The sequence below is a fragment of the Mus caroli genome, chromosome X (assembly GCF_900094665.2).
Source record: "Mus caroli chromosome X, CAROLI_EIJ_v1.1, whole genome shotgun sequence".
NCBI lineage: Eukaryota > Metazoa > Chordata > Mammalia > Rodentia > Muridae > Mus > Mus caroli.
In genome coordinates this window covers 51,580,039-51,596,427 of record NC_034589.1, presented here as the reverse complement: position 1 = coordinate 51,596,427, position 16,389 = coordinate 51,580,039, and the positions used below count along the sequence as shown (strand labels likewise).

The 16,389-nt window shown below is 41.3% G+C and overlaps 1 protein-coding gene across 5 annotated transcripts in view; it reads right to left on the bottom strand.

Annotated features, from left to right (window-relative positions):
• Positions 1-268: 268 nt before the first annotated feature.
• Slc9a6 (solute carrier family 9 member A6) overlaps positions 269-16,389 on the bottom strand; it is a 54,681-nt gene continuing 38,560 nt past the window's right edge. For 3 of the 5 annotated variants that reach the window (XM_029473309.1, XM_029473308.1, XM_029473306.1), the window contains 5 exons: positions 13,376-13,465; positions 12,331-12,361; positions 9,160-9,239; positions 5,829-5,934; positions 403-3,064 (listed from right to left, as the gene is read on the bottom strand). In XM_029473309.1, coding sequence (XP_029329169.1) covers positions 2,792-3,064; positions 5,829-5,934; positions 9,160-9,239; positions 12,331-12,361; positions 13,376-13,465 — 580 coding nt within the window. In that variant the 3' untranslated portion in view covers positions 403-2,791. Of the gene's footprint in view, positions 3,065-5,828; positions 5,935-9,159; positions 9,240-12,330; positions 12,362-13,375; positions 13,466-16,389 lie in introns of all 5 variants that reach the window. The other 2 variants (XM_021152678.2, XM_029473310.1) reach the window with 2 other exon arrangements.

Sequence of the window (16,389 nt, the reverse complement as noted above, 5' to 3'; positions counted from 1 at the left end):
AGAAACATACCTTTAACATGAAAGATTTAATGGTCATGCTTTGCAGACAAACCTGGAACTGCCTTTCTACTTAACCCAGTTCACAGCCATCCTGCCTGCTGTACAATACAACTATTTTCACGACATTTTCTGCTATTGTGCTAACAAGCTACAAATCAATGTAATGGAACTTGATGGCTTTGACCAGTATTTCTTAAATGGTACAATTGTGACCATAAGCAAATACATTCACCCTTATACCTAAGCACCCCAACTCTGCCACCTCATAAGTTTTCTGTCATGTTTCTTTTTAAAACACCAGCCCTTCCCCTTTTCCAGTATGTATATAGGTAGAAAAATAAATGAAGTCAGCATTCTTTATGTCTCTCTAGAATAAACTGTGACTCAAATAACAGTGAATGGTTATTTGCAAGGCTATAATTTTTTTAATGACAGATTTTCCTAAAAGAAACCACTAGAACATCTTTCCCAGTACTCCAAGGGAAAACAGAAAGCACGTACAGATTAGAAGTCTAGTACTTTAACAGCACGCTGCCAAACACAGACTAGGATAAATGCCAAGAGACCTTAAAAACAACTCTGAGAGATGCAGTGTTCAAGTCAATCAAACACGTAGGTTCCACAAACAACAGAAAAACAGGTCCACAAGCGTTCACTCATGCATGATGGTAACTCACACTGTACTTCATCAAAGTTCATTGAGGTGCTTAATTCTAATGACTGTCTCAACAGAGATGCTTTTCTCTTTGCATGGGGATGTTGTACACAGACAAGAGAGGGAAAAAAAGGCTTCCAGATGAATACATAAGTACAACAAGCTTCGTTCTCCTTTGATAAAGTACTGAAGGCAGATTTAGTGGACTCAAGCGTTATCAGTTTCCTTAATGAGAAATCTTATGCATGCTAAAAAGAGACAGGTTACATATAATTTGTCATGCTAAGTATTTATAGCCATTTTCATAAGGTGAGCTCAGTAACCTGACAGAATAAAAAAGATAATAGTTAAATCACTGTATACCCTTTTACAACTTGAATAACTTTGTGGGTCATTGATGCTGACATTCAAAACCCCTCAAACATACATTAACAAAGAAATTATTTACTGCATGAAGAGCCACGCATCATATAAAACGTACACTTCACAGGAGGAGTTCCTGCATAGCAGGAAAGTCACTACCACTACATAACAAATGGCTATGCCAACAGTCAAGGCTGCCACGAAGGGTACACCATGAGAATTCCTTTACAATCTCAAGGAGTGTTGGCAATGGCACAGAACCCTTTTGAGAGTAAGTGCGTGCTTTGTTTGGAAGGGTATTTTTCAGTGGAAAATTTGAACGTCACATAAGTAATCAAGTTTCTAATTGGGTTAGATTTAAGGCAATGCTACTCAGACCTGAGGGAGAAAAATCCACAAGATTTGTATCTTTTTCTCCTGAATCAGGAACAGGTCAGAATCAGCATCAAAAAGTGTTCCCTTCCAAGTGTTCAATGTACCTTTAGGTATTTGCAGCATTACAAAATAGAAACCACTTTCATACTATGAATATGAAATGAAAATTTGTTCTGTGCTCTTTCTTCCTCAAAAACCATCAAAAAGTAACACATGGCAGCTTAGGTGTCTATTATTAAAAAGTAACACGACAATGAAGACAACAAGCACACCCACTTTACACCAGGAGAATCCCTTCAAAGAGTGCAGAACACTGCATCCTTCTCACGGCTGCCTCTGGTGCAGTACAGAACAAGTGTGGGTTCATAAATTAACTTTTAACATCAACTATCAACTAACAAGTGACCTTTAAACATAACGAGTTCAAAAATTTTACATTTTGCTCCTGTTTGGCTGCTAAAGAGCAGCAATTTAAGTTGATATAAAAAACTTCTGGTGACAAGGCTTCCTATACACACAATGAACATAATCAAAAATGAAGCAGCAAGTACATTTCCTATTTCAACTTATCAGGTATAGACTATTTACATATTTGGGAAGAGAGACCTCCAACACCACTATCCCCATGTCCACTTGCTCCAGCGCCCTCAAATCTGTAACAAGTGCCCTGAATGATATACACCTGTACTTCAGCTAAGCCAGCTGGATGCAACTCCTATGGTCTTGGTGTGAAAGAAAAGAAATAAGGTCTTGGAGGTCATTTGTAGCCTTCTTTCTCAGAGCATCAATGTACTGTAGTCAAGAAATCTGTTCTTTCACATCAATGGGGGAAAACGGCCCCCACACTTCAGTCCCCAACCTGAATGGGGTGAGATCAAAATGCCATCAGCTCCTTGCACCACAAAGGGCCACCAGAGAAAAGGGAAAGAAAAAGTCACGACAAAGGCAGCAGCAATCAACAAAAGTTTTTCCAACAAAGGAACCTCTCCTCCCCGGGTTCCCGAGGGAATAACAGCTCCCCCTTCCCTCCCCTTCCCTGCCACACACAAATTAACTCACAGCACAAGAACTCGGTACTCAGATAAATATAAGAAAGAGTCAATCCGTCACTTTTTATGCTTTAACTGAAACATAAAACTAACAGAACACACAACATCACTGTGAAAGTAAGTTTCTAAAACAGATCTGGCCAATATGTAGTAAAGCCAGCAAAACTTAAGAGAACAGGTTTTTTCACAATCTGCCTTGTACAGGGTATTTATCTTCTTCCTATGCCATATAAACGGCATTTATATAGCTTACACATTCAGAGACATGCACTAGGACTTGTAGGTAGTACACATTTCTTCACAATCACATGTGCAAAGTTTACAAACCACTAACTGAGAATCAGAGCGCTTAGGCCGGACTGTGTCTCGTATCATCTAATGAATTTAACGCAGGTTCAGAATCATCCATCGGAAGAACCAGGCGTGTGCCACGAATGACTAGTTCGTGGTCCCCAAATGTAAGCTCCCGGTCCAAGGCATCTTCAGAACTGTTGCCCATAAATCTCCTTGGGGCGCTGGCTGTTGCGGACTCAGTGTTCACAGTAGAATCCCCGTATGTCAGACTGATATCACCATCATTGAGAATGAGATCAGAGTCATCATCTTTCAACTGTTCCTGGTTCTAAATACAAACAATAAAAGGTTTCAGATCAGTTAAGCAATGAAAGAATCCAAGCCATGCAAGGTGGTAAAGTAAGGCGAGCTCTTCAGAAAACCATTCCCAAAAGGAGATCATCTGAGGACTCCTGGTTAAAATGCCTCCCTGCTAGCCTCGCACTGGCTTGACAGAGAAGACAATGTGATTTGTTCCCTTTAGCTTTGCTTCCCATCACCAGCTGCCTCTCCCACTCCAGCGGCCCCTTGCTGTGCAGGGTGGACTACAGCGGTGACAACTATTCCTCTCTCTAGTCTTTCTCTTACCTCCCAGCCGGTAGGCATCCCTTTCAAGTCCTGCCTGTGACTTACTCCTGGCAGGCTTCTTTGATCTTTCAGCTCTACACTGGGTGTTCGTCCTCTGTGCTCCCACAGTGGCTGGCCCTTAGCCCTTTGCTTGCTTAGCTCTTACACATTAAAAGTTTGCCCTCCTGAATCTTAAAAGTCATGTCTCCGGGGCCAGGGAAAAGGGAAACAGACAAATGTTAAGATACAAGACTAAGTGCTTCCTATTCCAACCACACAACACACCATGGCACATGGAGACACATGGAAACTCTCATCACGCAGTTGTTTTCTAGGTTCAGAAACTTCTGTTCTAATGGAAAAAGGTTTTCCAAAAAAGTACTCCATGTTGAGTTGCTGGTGAATTTTGTTTGAGTATGCATGTGTGCACGTGTGTGTGTGTATGTGTTTCCGCTATCAGAAATTTACTATTCCTAGAAATTTCCTTAAATACTCAAAGATTACAATAAACAAGTCAATGAAAAGGTTAAGTCCAGAGCCACTAATCAGCTGAAATCACTTCCTGTCTAATATATAACTAGTTACAAGAAACCTAACTAGTGTCTGCCATTTGCTTAAAACAAAGCTTGGTGGCTACTATTGCAGGTCTTTGGCACTTTCTAATTAATTTTCTTTAACAGGTCTGGAAAAAATGTAAAAGGCACATACCTTTTGATCTAGCAATATCCCTTTAAAATCAATTCTACATACTTATAATTTATACCCCTGAACAAATTTATGTGTAAAAGTTTATTTAAAAAAATAACCAGTCACTGTAAGTACTGTTTGTAACAGCATAAATGACACAGGCACCTGTGCATAGAAAAGGGACACTAAATGGTGCTGAAGCATCTACACATTGAGGAATGCCAAAGACTGACAGTGAAGCATCAGAAGTGAAGAGAGAAGCATGGAGGGAACTGATCCTGCTTCTGCCGTAACCTCAGACTTGTAGCCGTTTAGTCTGTCAACTGCCACAGCAGCTCCAGGAATCTCATACAATGATGTGCTATACTGCTCCATACCACACGATACATAGTTGTCTCTTTTTTGTTTGTGAGTTTTTAAAGGTTGCTGGTGGCAGGTGTGTTTGTGTGTTGTTTTGTTTGTTACCACCTTGTGCTTGCGCACGTTCGAACACACACACACACACACACACACACAGCTATGGAGTTTTTGGCTGTGAATGATGTAAGTTATTGGATCTCTGGAATCTGAGAGCCAAGGCTGTGCCTGAGCCAATAACACGCCTATGGATAGTCATGTGGAACAATGGAAAAGAACAATGCTTGCATGCAGAGCCTGGGTCACATGGGAGGGAGACAGGACAGCATCTAGCATTCTCTCCCCCCCCCCTCATATACAAGCACAATCTGTCAAATGGCTCAAAACAAAGCCACTAGCTGCTGCCCTGGCTCAGGTGCCTTCCCTACACTGCCTCCTCCTCCCCCACTCTCTGCAAAGGAGGACACACTCAACCAAGAGGTCTGTGCCTACACTGCTTCAGTACAGCTACCCACTAACCTGGGCTTCTAAAGTTCTATTGCAGCAGTCAAAACTGGTAGAGGTTGCATTTGGGAAGCCCAGTCAATGTCACAGATTCTTTAAACATGGGGGAAAATTAAATGTTTACATTTTAGAATCCAGAGTAGTTAGCACATCTTTCACTCTCTTCTTGGTTGTAATATTTACCAAACCATCAATCATGTTAGTAGATGAGGAAAATATATGTACCCCAGATTCTGTCTAGTTGTGTCCTGGACCAGACATGGGTGTACTTCCGTAAAATACCAACATTAAATCACAGAGCATCTGTTATACTTAACAGACATCCAAACAGTGCAGCTAAGCACAGTGTGCTATAGCACACTTGTTCCACTACGATTGCTTTGCCGTTAGAGGAGATGCTCCAAAACATCACATTTTTGAATTTTAATAAATGTAACTAAAATCTAAGAAAAAATGTTTTAAGCATCCTCTCAACTGCACTGTGATGAGCCTGATGAAGACATGGAAACATACAGACCCATTGTTGAAATCAGGCCACATATGGTAAATAAATTAAAGCTGGCATGGAAACAGAATGAATGACCTACTAAAATAACCTGCTAGAAGATAAGGAACTGTTCTATTCTCAAAGGCTATTATCTCTACTCATTTCAGTGTATATTCTACTTGAATAAAATGTGCTTAAATTCCCTCTCTTGGATTTATACCTCAAAGACTGAGAAATTCAAACCAAACTAAAATATAACCAGAAGCCTAACCCATAGAACACCTAAAGTGAACTTGCTAAAGAATTTAATTAGTATATAAAAGCTGCTTTCTTTGGAGCAAGGTTGTACATGCCTAGAATCACAGTTTGAGGCTTGCCTGGGGGTATACAGCAAGAACCTGCCTCAGGACAACAGCAGCAAGTGAATAATAAGTAAATATGTGCCACTTACTTCATATGCTTGGGGGCTGGTCAGGCACCTGGCGATTGGCCCACAGCAGGCTGGGAGTGTGGTGGTCAGAGGAGGCCCACTGTGGGTCAGCAGGGGCTTCAGATAGCTGTGCACACAGGGTTAAGGAAGGGCTGCACTCATCTCTGCATAGATTTAAGACAACAGTGAGCCTGTTGTTGCTGTTGTTGTTACAGTGCTCTACAAGTGCTCTACTGACTCCTAAACTACAACTCAGTCCCAAACAATGAACAGCCACAGCCTGCTGACTACTTCAGAGGCTGGCAAAGGGTTTTACACATGCAAGCTCATCTCATTGCTATACTACAGCAGGAAGATAGCAAATGGTGACCTTTTTATTATCTTGATTTCACAGACAGAAACACTGATACACCGGTCAATGATCCACCTAAAGCCATACAATTAAGGAAATGGGGACATATCTGCTAGCTGATACTGGTCTGACTTTGAATTGCTGCATGACATCCTATTGTTTTCCTGCTTTTAGGGACTGAAGGAACATAAGCTCATCCTGAGTTTGGTACTAAAGAAAATAAGGGAGAAAGTAAAGAATAATGGTGTTCAGAGGGAAGAAAAAATATTGCACTAGTGTATCCTAGTAAAAATGGTTCTGATAATTTATTACAGATTCTGGTGGACGCTGAGTTGGATTTCATGTTGCTTCACTTCCTACAAAGCTCGAAGGTGAAGGAGAAAAGAAAAATGAAATCCCAAGACTTAAAACAAACAAATTACACATCATGAACTCCTACATCATAGATCCTCATTACAATAGATTTAGTAATTCATGGTGATTGAAAGAAGAAAGGAGGAAAGCACAGGGGAAAGCATGTGGAAAGGACACAGAGCACATTCCTTCCATTATAAGATGAGAACCTAGGGTGTGTAGCTCAGGGGAAGAGCACTTGCCCAGCAGGCTCGAGGCCATGGGCTCAATCTCCAGGCTTATGGAAAGTTTTTAGCTCTATACAGTGGTGCACACCCGTGAGCCCAGTGCTCAGAAAGCTTGGGATTAAAGCAGGAGGAGTGTGAGCTTAAGGTGGGTCACCCCCAAAATAATTTAAAGACAAAATGTTGAGGCTGGCAAGATGGTTCAAAGGGTAAAGGCAGTTGCCAACAAGGCTGAGAAACTGAGCAGCACCCCAGGACCCACATGGCAGAAGGAGAGAGCCAACTCCTGCAGCTTGTCTCCCCATCTCCATAGCACAGTCCCTCTCCCAACATACATAAACACAATGCACACATAAACAAGCCTTTAAAAGACAGCATTTATAATGCCTATGTTAATAAATCCTATACACGATTGAAGCTTTCTCTATAAACACACTCTGTCTCCACAAAGCCACTATAAACAGAAATGATAAACTCTCAGAATGTTGAATATAAAAATGACTAAGGTCCTGTCTGGTACTACTGAAAAGGGATTTGTTACATAAGATAATCAAATAATTTGACTAAAGAGTCTTGTGCTTAGCTGGGTGGGGTGGTGCATACCTTTAGTCCCAGCACATGGGAAGCAGAGGCAGGAAGATCTCTGACTTTGAGGCAAGCCTTCTTTATAGAGCAAGTTCCAGGACAGCCAGGACCATAACAAGAAAACTGGTCTTGAAACACATACACACAAACACACACAAACAAACACACACACACACACACACAGAGACATACATACATACATACATACACACAAGAGTCCTGTGCTTATTAAAGAAATGAAAGGACTGGGCACAGGGAAACATGCAGACATAGGAGGATCATAAGTTTAAGATAGCCGGGGCAAATTAGTCGCTTTGTAACAACAAAACAAAGAGTGAGGCAGAATGCTTCTCTTGTATGCACAATGTCCTAGATCTGAGCCCAGCTCATTGAATTTTGGTCATACACAACCTTATGGCTAAATTACACAGATGCTTAGCTTAGGAACAAAGGCACAGAAAGAATAAATATAAAGCATTTAAAGGAAAATCTAAATTAGCTATATCTAACTCATGTTGATAGCACTCAGAATTAGAGTTAGTGCTCTGTGAGGCATGCTAGGGGAAAGCGTTACTGATGGAAGAGAACACAGGACACCCTCCATTCTGCTACAAATACTTACACATATATTTACACAGTCAGTAGGTACACAGGGACAGATGCTGAGCAAACTTCATTAAATTATATTCTTAGGATTCACATACTTCATTGTATTTAAATTACAAGTCTATTGTAACAATCTAGCTAAATAAAGGAGCTGAAATCCAGACTGGTAAAATGAATGCTGCCATGGCTCTGGGGGTTAAAATGACTAGAGACTAGTTTTTGGTGTTTACTCCTATAAGATTATATAAGAAAGCAAGTTCTTTTTCTAAACTGGAATCATTTAAGTTATTTTGTGAATTATATAGAAAATGTAAGTTTTATTCTAGAAAACTGAAAAATGTTAAATAGGAGGAATGAAAAAGCCCCAAGAGATATGGGAATGGCATTCATCCAAGATGCTGGTAACGGAGCCAGAAGTAATGACATAATCTTTAAACAATTTAAAAAACCGAGAATCTCACTCCCTAACGGGGGCCTTCATGCCACAGATAGGATTGAATTTTTGTGCATGCATGGTAATTTAATTTTAAAGTACCTGCAAAAATGGAGGTGAAAATTTAGTATACAGAATATACTATATATAGAAAATGGCTTCTAATCCTGAGAGGAAATGTATTTTTCCTACCATACAAGGTTTATGATCACAAAGACTTTTTGCATTGGGAGTTTTTAGGAAGACCCAGTGTCCCCTTAGCCCAGCTTCCTGAGCCATGAGGTCAAGCTCACTGCATTTCACTTTCAAGCTCCTGTTCTCCCCTAAGACCACTACCCAAACAAGTATACCGGTGAACAACAAATTCCTTGCACAGGATTCTCCGGATTATCCCAAGGACATCAAATACTACAGTTTTCTAAATAAATAAATCTGTATCTAAAACAAAAAAGCCATGTCATTTAGGCTGTGGATTCTTTCCATAATAACCAATGCCTTTTGGTTCCCTGGGTTTGCAGAGGAATTCACTGGTGGGAAAGCCCTTCTCTAGACCACTGATGGAGAGAGGTAGGTCTTCCATTCTACTTCAGGAAGGCAAAACAGCTGTTCTGGGGCTGCAACTGCAGCTCAGTGGTAGAGTACACATTTAGCATGCACAAACCGATGGGTTCCTCCCCAGGACCCCTGCACACACACAGATGTGTTGGTGCTCACATGTACACACATGCACACACTGAATCGTTTCATTAAACTCTACTTATCCATGTCTGTAGTATCATGTTTTATCTTTAAGGATACTTATGATCGAAGTTGTACCACATCCGAAAGAGCCAGGCACTCTCTGCTTTGGTGGTTCTCCTTTCGTTGTCAGGAACACCCTGCAGACAGATGATACACCAGTCAATACCAAAGATGCAGACAGGCTTATTTAGAGCCACTCCTCTGTACAATCAGAAGTAGAGACTTCACGAAAGATAGTGTCCAACATAGGCAACATTAGAAAACCAAGGGCTTGTATACTGCAGGTTTGGTGTAGGAAACTAAAATGGTTTCCGAAGTATCTCTGTGACTCAGGTGGCTTGCTAACTTATGACTCTATTACCACTTAAGAGTCAATGAGGGGTCAGTTAAAGAAAAGAGGGCTATAAATTTGAGATGGAGAGAAAGGAGGGAGGGTATATCAGAGAGGTTGGAGGGAAAAAAGCAAAGTGGGGAAATGATATATAATTATAAAATTATTATAAAAAATCAATGTGGGGCCTAAGAAGATGGCTCTATGAGAAAAGTACTTGCCATGCAAACATGAAGACCCAAGTTACAATCCTCAGAACCCACTTGAAGTCAGGCATAGCAACAATTCTTGTAACTCGAATGCTAACAGAATGAGATAGGTAGGGAGTGAAGACAGGAGACTTTTTGAAGGCTCACAGAACAGCTAGCCTGGTGTACACAGTGATCAACATCAAAGAGGTCCTATTTTATTCTACTGAAGGTTTCTCTGATCACTACATGTACTGTGGCACACGCATCACACACGCGCGCGCGCACACACACACACACACACACACATATATAAAAAGAAAAGCCAGTATGGGTTAATTCACCCCCTCAATCTGACTTCCACCACCCCTGCAGTGGCACGTATAGAAGAAACCATCTCACCCTATCTGTTAAGAGCTGTGTCATGGACTTCAGAAATAAATGGCATTATCAAAGTTGCTACTACGTGCAGAACATAGTGTCAAAATGAAGACAAGAAAATGCTATGGTAGAACTCACTAGCCAGGGGGGAAACTAACACAGCAAGCAGGCAGCTTCTAAAATAGTTTTCAAAAATCTGAACTGTCCTTATTTGTAACATGGTATGCTCAGTAGTCAGGCAGTTAGCCTATCTAGCTCCAGTCCTGGCTCAACATGGGTCAACACATACTCTAAAAACTATAAAAATATCTGAGAACATCACATGTGCTCACAAGCACAAAAGAACTCCTGAACTTGCCTATACAGTATTAAGTTTCTCATGCCTTCACTTATTTGTTTAATTTTTGATACTGAGGCTGGAACCAGGACCTCATGTAAACTAACTATACATTCTACCATGAAACTGCCTCATTTCAAATTTTTTCCTTTTTTTTAGATTTATTTATTTAATGTATATGAGTACACTGCAGCTGTCTTCAGACACACCAGAAGAGGGCATCAGATCCCATTACAGATGGCTGTGAGCCACCATGTGGTTGCTGGGAATTGAACTCAGGACCTCGGCAAGAACAGTCAGTGCTCTTAACTGCTGAGCCATCTCTCCAGCCCCCTTCACTTCTGTTTAATTGCATCATCATTAGTAGCACTAACTTTTATTAGTGCTGCTGCTGTGGTGTGTATTAGGGGCTATCTTTTTCCAGCATGGGTTTCAGGGATTGAACCTAGGTCATCAGACTTGATCAGCAAGCTCTTTTACTCACTGAGCCATTGCATTGGCCCCACTTTCACTTCTTGTAAAGCAAATAATCTTCAGATCTTACCATTTAATTACTGTGCATTCCTAAGCTCCATATGGACTAGAATCTTCCTCAAGCTTCATAAGGGACATAATAAGCATTACTGAGTAAACAATACAATTGGATGTCTGAAAGGCTTTATTTTTTAATTGTACTTATTTATTCCCTCTCCACCTCCCCCCCCCGTGTGTGTATGTGTGTGTGTGTGTGTGTGTGTGTCTTGAGAACAACTCTGTGGAGCCACTTCTTTCATTCTACCTTTACATGGGTTCAAGGGATCAGAGTCAGGGTGTCAGGCTTTTCTAGCAAGCTCATTTACCCACTGGACCACCTTGCTAACGTCTGTCCATGGGGCTCTGAAAGCAAATAGAAATATACTTCTTTCTGTTTACCACAACTGGCAGTCACCTATCTGCCTCTTTCCATATTTGTACTCTGTGGTGACAAGGATAACAGGGCTGTGTCAATGTAGTGTTTTATGACAGAGGCAGAGGCACTGAAACACTAGGAGCCCTTGGACCTCTCCCAGAAGCTTATAAGGATGAGGGTGTAGATAATCTGGTTTGCCCGAGGAATTCTACTTTAAGATTCTAACCACAAAACAGGCAACTACTTACTATATCACATATATACACACAGACGCATGCACACACAAAATTAGCATTTAGGAAGGGAATTGAGTAAATGTTTTCATTTAAAGCGCACACTGTAGAAAAAAATATGCCATGCCATGTTTCAGGAAACAATAGGAATTATGTTTCAAAAGGTATTTTCCATCTTCAAAAACCTCATATGTGATTTCTCATGTAATATGTAATAGAGAATCACTTATTCTGTGGTGCTCAGAAACCATTAAAAAGAGGGTGGAAAATACCAGAAAAGGGTGGTCAGTCTCATGAAGGTAGACAGCTTTGCTGTGCCCAGTCCACAAGTCTGGAGCTCACAGCTGAGAAACACAAAAGGAAGGAAGTGAGGAGCTGTGTTGAAAAGGCCTGTGGTAAGAGAGTGTAACCCCCAAAACATGCAGGGGAGACCAGCTGGAGACTCAGAAGCTTCAAGGCGGTTCTCAAGGGCAGCTGCTGGTCATCCAACTTGAAAGTTACACAGGAAGAGCAGCTGGAGTGGACTGACATCAGAGCCCAGCCTTCCTGCGCAACCAGAGTGGAAAAAGGCTCCCCGTGCCAGAGCACTCACTTGAACACCCAGGAGCACTTAAGAGCCTATTCTCCTCAGTGGCAGAAACCCAGGATGGCCACAGATAGGCAAGCTGTCACCCTTGATAGCCACTTACAGCTAAACTATGACTCTGTTTCTATGGAACAGTGAGAAACGCCAGAAATGATGTCAGCTAAAAGCCGAGGCAAACGAAAGAGTATCAAAAAAGAGGCATGAAGTCTAAGAGAGACAGTTTTCTTTCCAAAAGACTGAACATTGGGCAGAAATGCCAGGGACAACACAAGTGCATATTTACCAAATGTTCTTGGTCTGAATCAACACCAACCCTAAAGGAAAAACACAAAGAGCAAATGAGATTTTTGATCCAATGGAAGGTCTCCCCACATATATACAGTGTCGGGCAAATACTTTTCTCAACCCAGAAGCTCCAGAATGGTCACTGTTTTCTCTCTTCTCTGGCGCCTGCCGCTTTCTTTAGCAAGAGCTTTGGGTCTAAGGCAAGCAGGGCAGGTATTCTAGTCCTAGAACCTCACTTACCAGTTCCAGTACAATAGCACTACTCCTGAAAGCAGTGGGGGAGAGGAACACTGCCACAGTTACTCAGTAAGAATGATTAGAAAGTTTCACAAACAAAGCTGGCATACTGCTCTCATGGTGACATTGTTAGGATGACAGAAGAGGGTTCGGTTCCAGGGGTACTGCAGGGTAACTGATGGACATTTAGTCTCGGTTCCTCAGAACACGTGTACCTACATCCAATTCCTTCTTTGGACATTCCAGGGAACAAGTTCATTAGGTAGTTCTGAGTCTCTTCTCTAGTTTAAGACCTGCCAGCTCTGTTCTTTCCCCTCCCCTGCCTGTCAGGTCTCTCCTCGTCATCTGTCCCTGCTGTTCCAGCCTCCGTTCTGACTCATGGGTTCTGTTGAGTAAGCCTTCCCAGCTGCCAGGCATGGAACTCTTCAGGTCACTGTTTCACAGAAGCTTCTGAGAACAGCTCACAATCCTTTTAAGTCGAAAGTCCTTTGGAGGACACAAACTTCTCGACACACTAGTAGCCACCCCTTACTCCAACCTACCTTGCCCCCCCCCCCCCGACAGTCATTCTATAATCCACTCCTTTCCCCATACCTTTGGCAACTTCAAGAGTCAATAGTGTTCTGGTTCATGCCACTCATTCCCTTAGGTGGCAATGTGTGTCCTCTCACCTTTCTACTCCCTTGTCAAGTGCCAAAGTAGCTGCTCTATGCCATGTCTATACAGAATCACCTCCCTTTGTGCTTCTGCAGCCCTTTCTCAGTTCTTTGTTACAAAATACATCACAGTACAGTATAATTATTTACCTGTCCGTCTCCCCAAAAAGACTGTGAGCTCCTTGAGGGTAAAGGCCATGTCTCAATTCATCTCTGTATCCCCAGAGTCTAGCATAGTACCTGACACACAATAGGTGCTCAAATGTTTATTGATTCGGTTACCAACTACAGACAGCACAGACAACACAGAAGTACAAGAAGCTATAGCAACATCTGCAAAGACAACACTCAAAGGAGGAAGATGCTACAACACTACATCTGGAAGGTGAGGGAGTCATGGTCGAGTATCTGAAAACAGGTGGCCGAGACCAGATTCAAAGCTCAAACAAAGGCTCACTTGTTAAAAATGTCCAGAAACTGTTTAATAGCTTTCCAGTCACATTGGACTCTAACCACATTTATGCATCTCAAGTGACACCTAGTGGTCAAGATGATAGAACACTTAGAACATTAAAATCGCACTTTATCCAAACCCAATATAATAAACATTTACAGAACACTTATTATTTGCCAGGCACTGTGCTAGGCACAGGGCATAGACATGAATTAAACATGGTCCCTGTTCTCAAGGGGCTCATAGACTAGTGGAGAAACAGACCCAACTCCAGCAGACACAAAAGACTTTGCCGTTAAGGCAGGATAGTGTCGGGACTTCTCCAGGATAATTTCCAGCTAGCTATGTGAGTTCAGTCATTCTAGGTGGTCCTAAGAACAACGCATCTAATATCAGCACAAAGTGTTCCTGCAAGGATTAAATGACAACAATGTACTGAAAACGTTTAAAGTGCTCGATGCATCACTAGTGCTAAGTGGTAGGTAGCTCTTCTAGCAATATTGGATTACAAGGATGAATGGGCTAATTGCTGTGATGGACAGACCCAGTGCTACACAGCAACTCCAAGAAAAAAGAATCGGGGAGGGGGAAGGGTAGTAGTGTCAATTCTTGAGAATGAAAGAGAATCCCAGGCCAAGCAAAGGCTCAGCAACAAAGAAATGCAAAGCATGTGTGCTAGCTAAATGATAGGGAGCCAAGTGTGACTGTCACACATGTGAAAGGATGCAAGCTGATTAACTCACTGGGGATCTGCTGCTTCTAAGACAGGGGGACATGATCTTTTTACACTGGAAATTAGACCATGTCTTTCTCTTGCTTTATTATCTTCAAAATCCCCACGGAATTTTCCAACCCAAAATCTTTGCTATATACTACAAGACCCTACATCAGAAGTAATACCGTAACTCTCTCTCACACACACACCCAGTGGTAAATAAGGTCTTGTTGGTACATGACCATACTATGTGGCCCCATATCACCCAGAGCTGGGTAGCTGTAACAAAGATCGAGGGAAGTCGAAAGGCTTTGCTACTGGTCCTTCATGGGTAGTTTTCAGAATCCTGATCCCTTTGGGTCTGGTCTACATGTTTTTCTACTTACCAATTTGATTACTCTCATCATGTAAGATTTTCTCTGTGTCAAAAAGACCGAATCTGCTCCTGCCTTCAGGTCTTTGCTACTGATTTTTCCCTCTGTCTGGACTGCTCTTCCTGGTCATTGTTGAACTGGCAGGGTCTTGCCACTCAGGCAGACTGAGCTCAAATATAACCTCTCTGAGAGACCTTGCCTGGCTTCTTCATATTATATATACCCCATTCCTAGGCACTGTTCCAGCATCTTCATTTCCATCACATGTAGTATCATCTAAAACTGTCATGCTCATTTATTTATTAACTAGTGTATTATCACTTTACCCACTAACTGTAACAAAGAACTTCTCTATCTTTTACTGCCACCATCTTTTTGAATAAGGTTATTTCATTTTAGCACTACCAGCATTTTGGGCCAGATAATTCTTTAATTGCAGGTCTAGATAGTAGCCTATTCAGTGCCCTGTAGGATGTTTAATAGGATACTGGCCTCTGCCTATTACATAGTAATGGCAGTCCTTTCTCCTAGTTATGACCATCAAAAGAAAAAAACAAAACAAAACAAAACTAATCCCCAAAACGTCAATATGTTGTCAAATAGTTCCCTGAGGATACAAAATAATCTGCTAAAAACCAGTGGGTTGGAGGCTCCACCAAATAGCGAGTGCTCAGTAAATATTACTTGAAATATTGTGCAAAGAGCTTTGCAGATGCTAGCTCAGCAAATCCTCGAAACTCTGGGAAATAGGTGTCATGCTGCAGATGTAGAAACCAAGGAAGAAGGAAAGAGCAAGAATGCAAAGGTTACGTTTGGATGTACACGAATCTTTGGTAGTCCCAACTCATTAGGCACTTCTTCAAAGTTTAACTGAAAAATGCAGGGGCAGGAAAGATGCTTAAACTATAGCCTTTGCCTTTACTCCCAAATATAGCTAGGAAGGAAAACCCAACTATTTAGGCTTTAACTGACAATATAAAGGTAACTAATAATAATTATAGCAATAGTAAAAGCTACAAAATACTGACATTCACTATTTATGCTGATTAGGAAGAATTTACTAACAGTTAAAATAGAGAAAATTGAATATTTGTGATATAACTATTGAGTAAATGTGATATTTTAAGCCAACATGTATTTAGAAAAAATAAAACAATAATGTGAACTGAAATGTAAAAATTAAGACTATATGTCTCACAACTGTTTGACATGCTAGTCTTTACTGCATTCAAAGAAGTATCAGGTGGCTGGAGAGATGGCTCAGTGGTTAAGAGCATTGACTGCTCTTCCAGAGGTCCTGAGTTCAATTCCCAGCAACCACATGGTGACTCACAACTATCTGTAATGGGATCACATGCCCTCTTCTGGTGTGTCTGAAGACAGCTACAGTGTACTTATATCTAATAAATAAATAAATCTAAAAAAAAAAAAAACCAAACAGAAGTACCAGTGAGGACTCTCAAAATATACAGCTTACTTGAGGGTGGAAGGACATGGGAGGGGCTAGATGGAGGAAAGAGATGTACTTTTATTAATCAGGACATATTTAAAATTAACATAGAACTTATTCACAAACAGGCCAAAGCACTGCAATAAGGCAAGAAACCTAGTCATACTCATA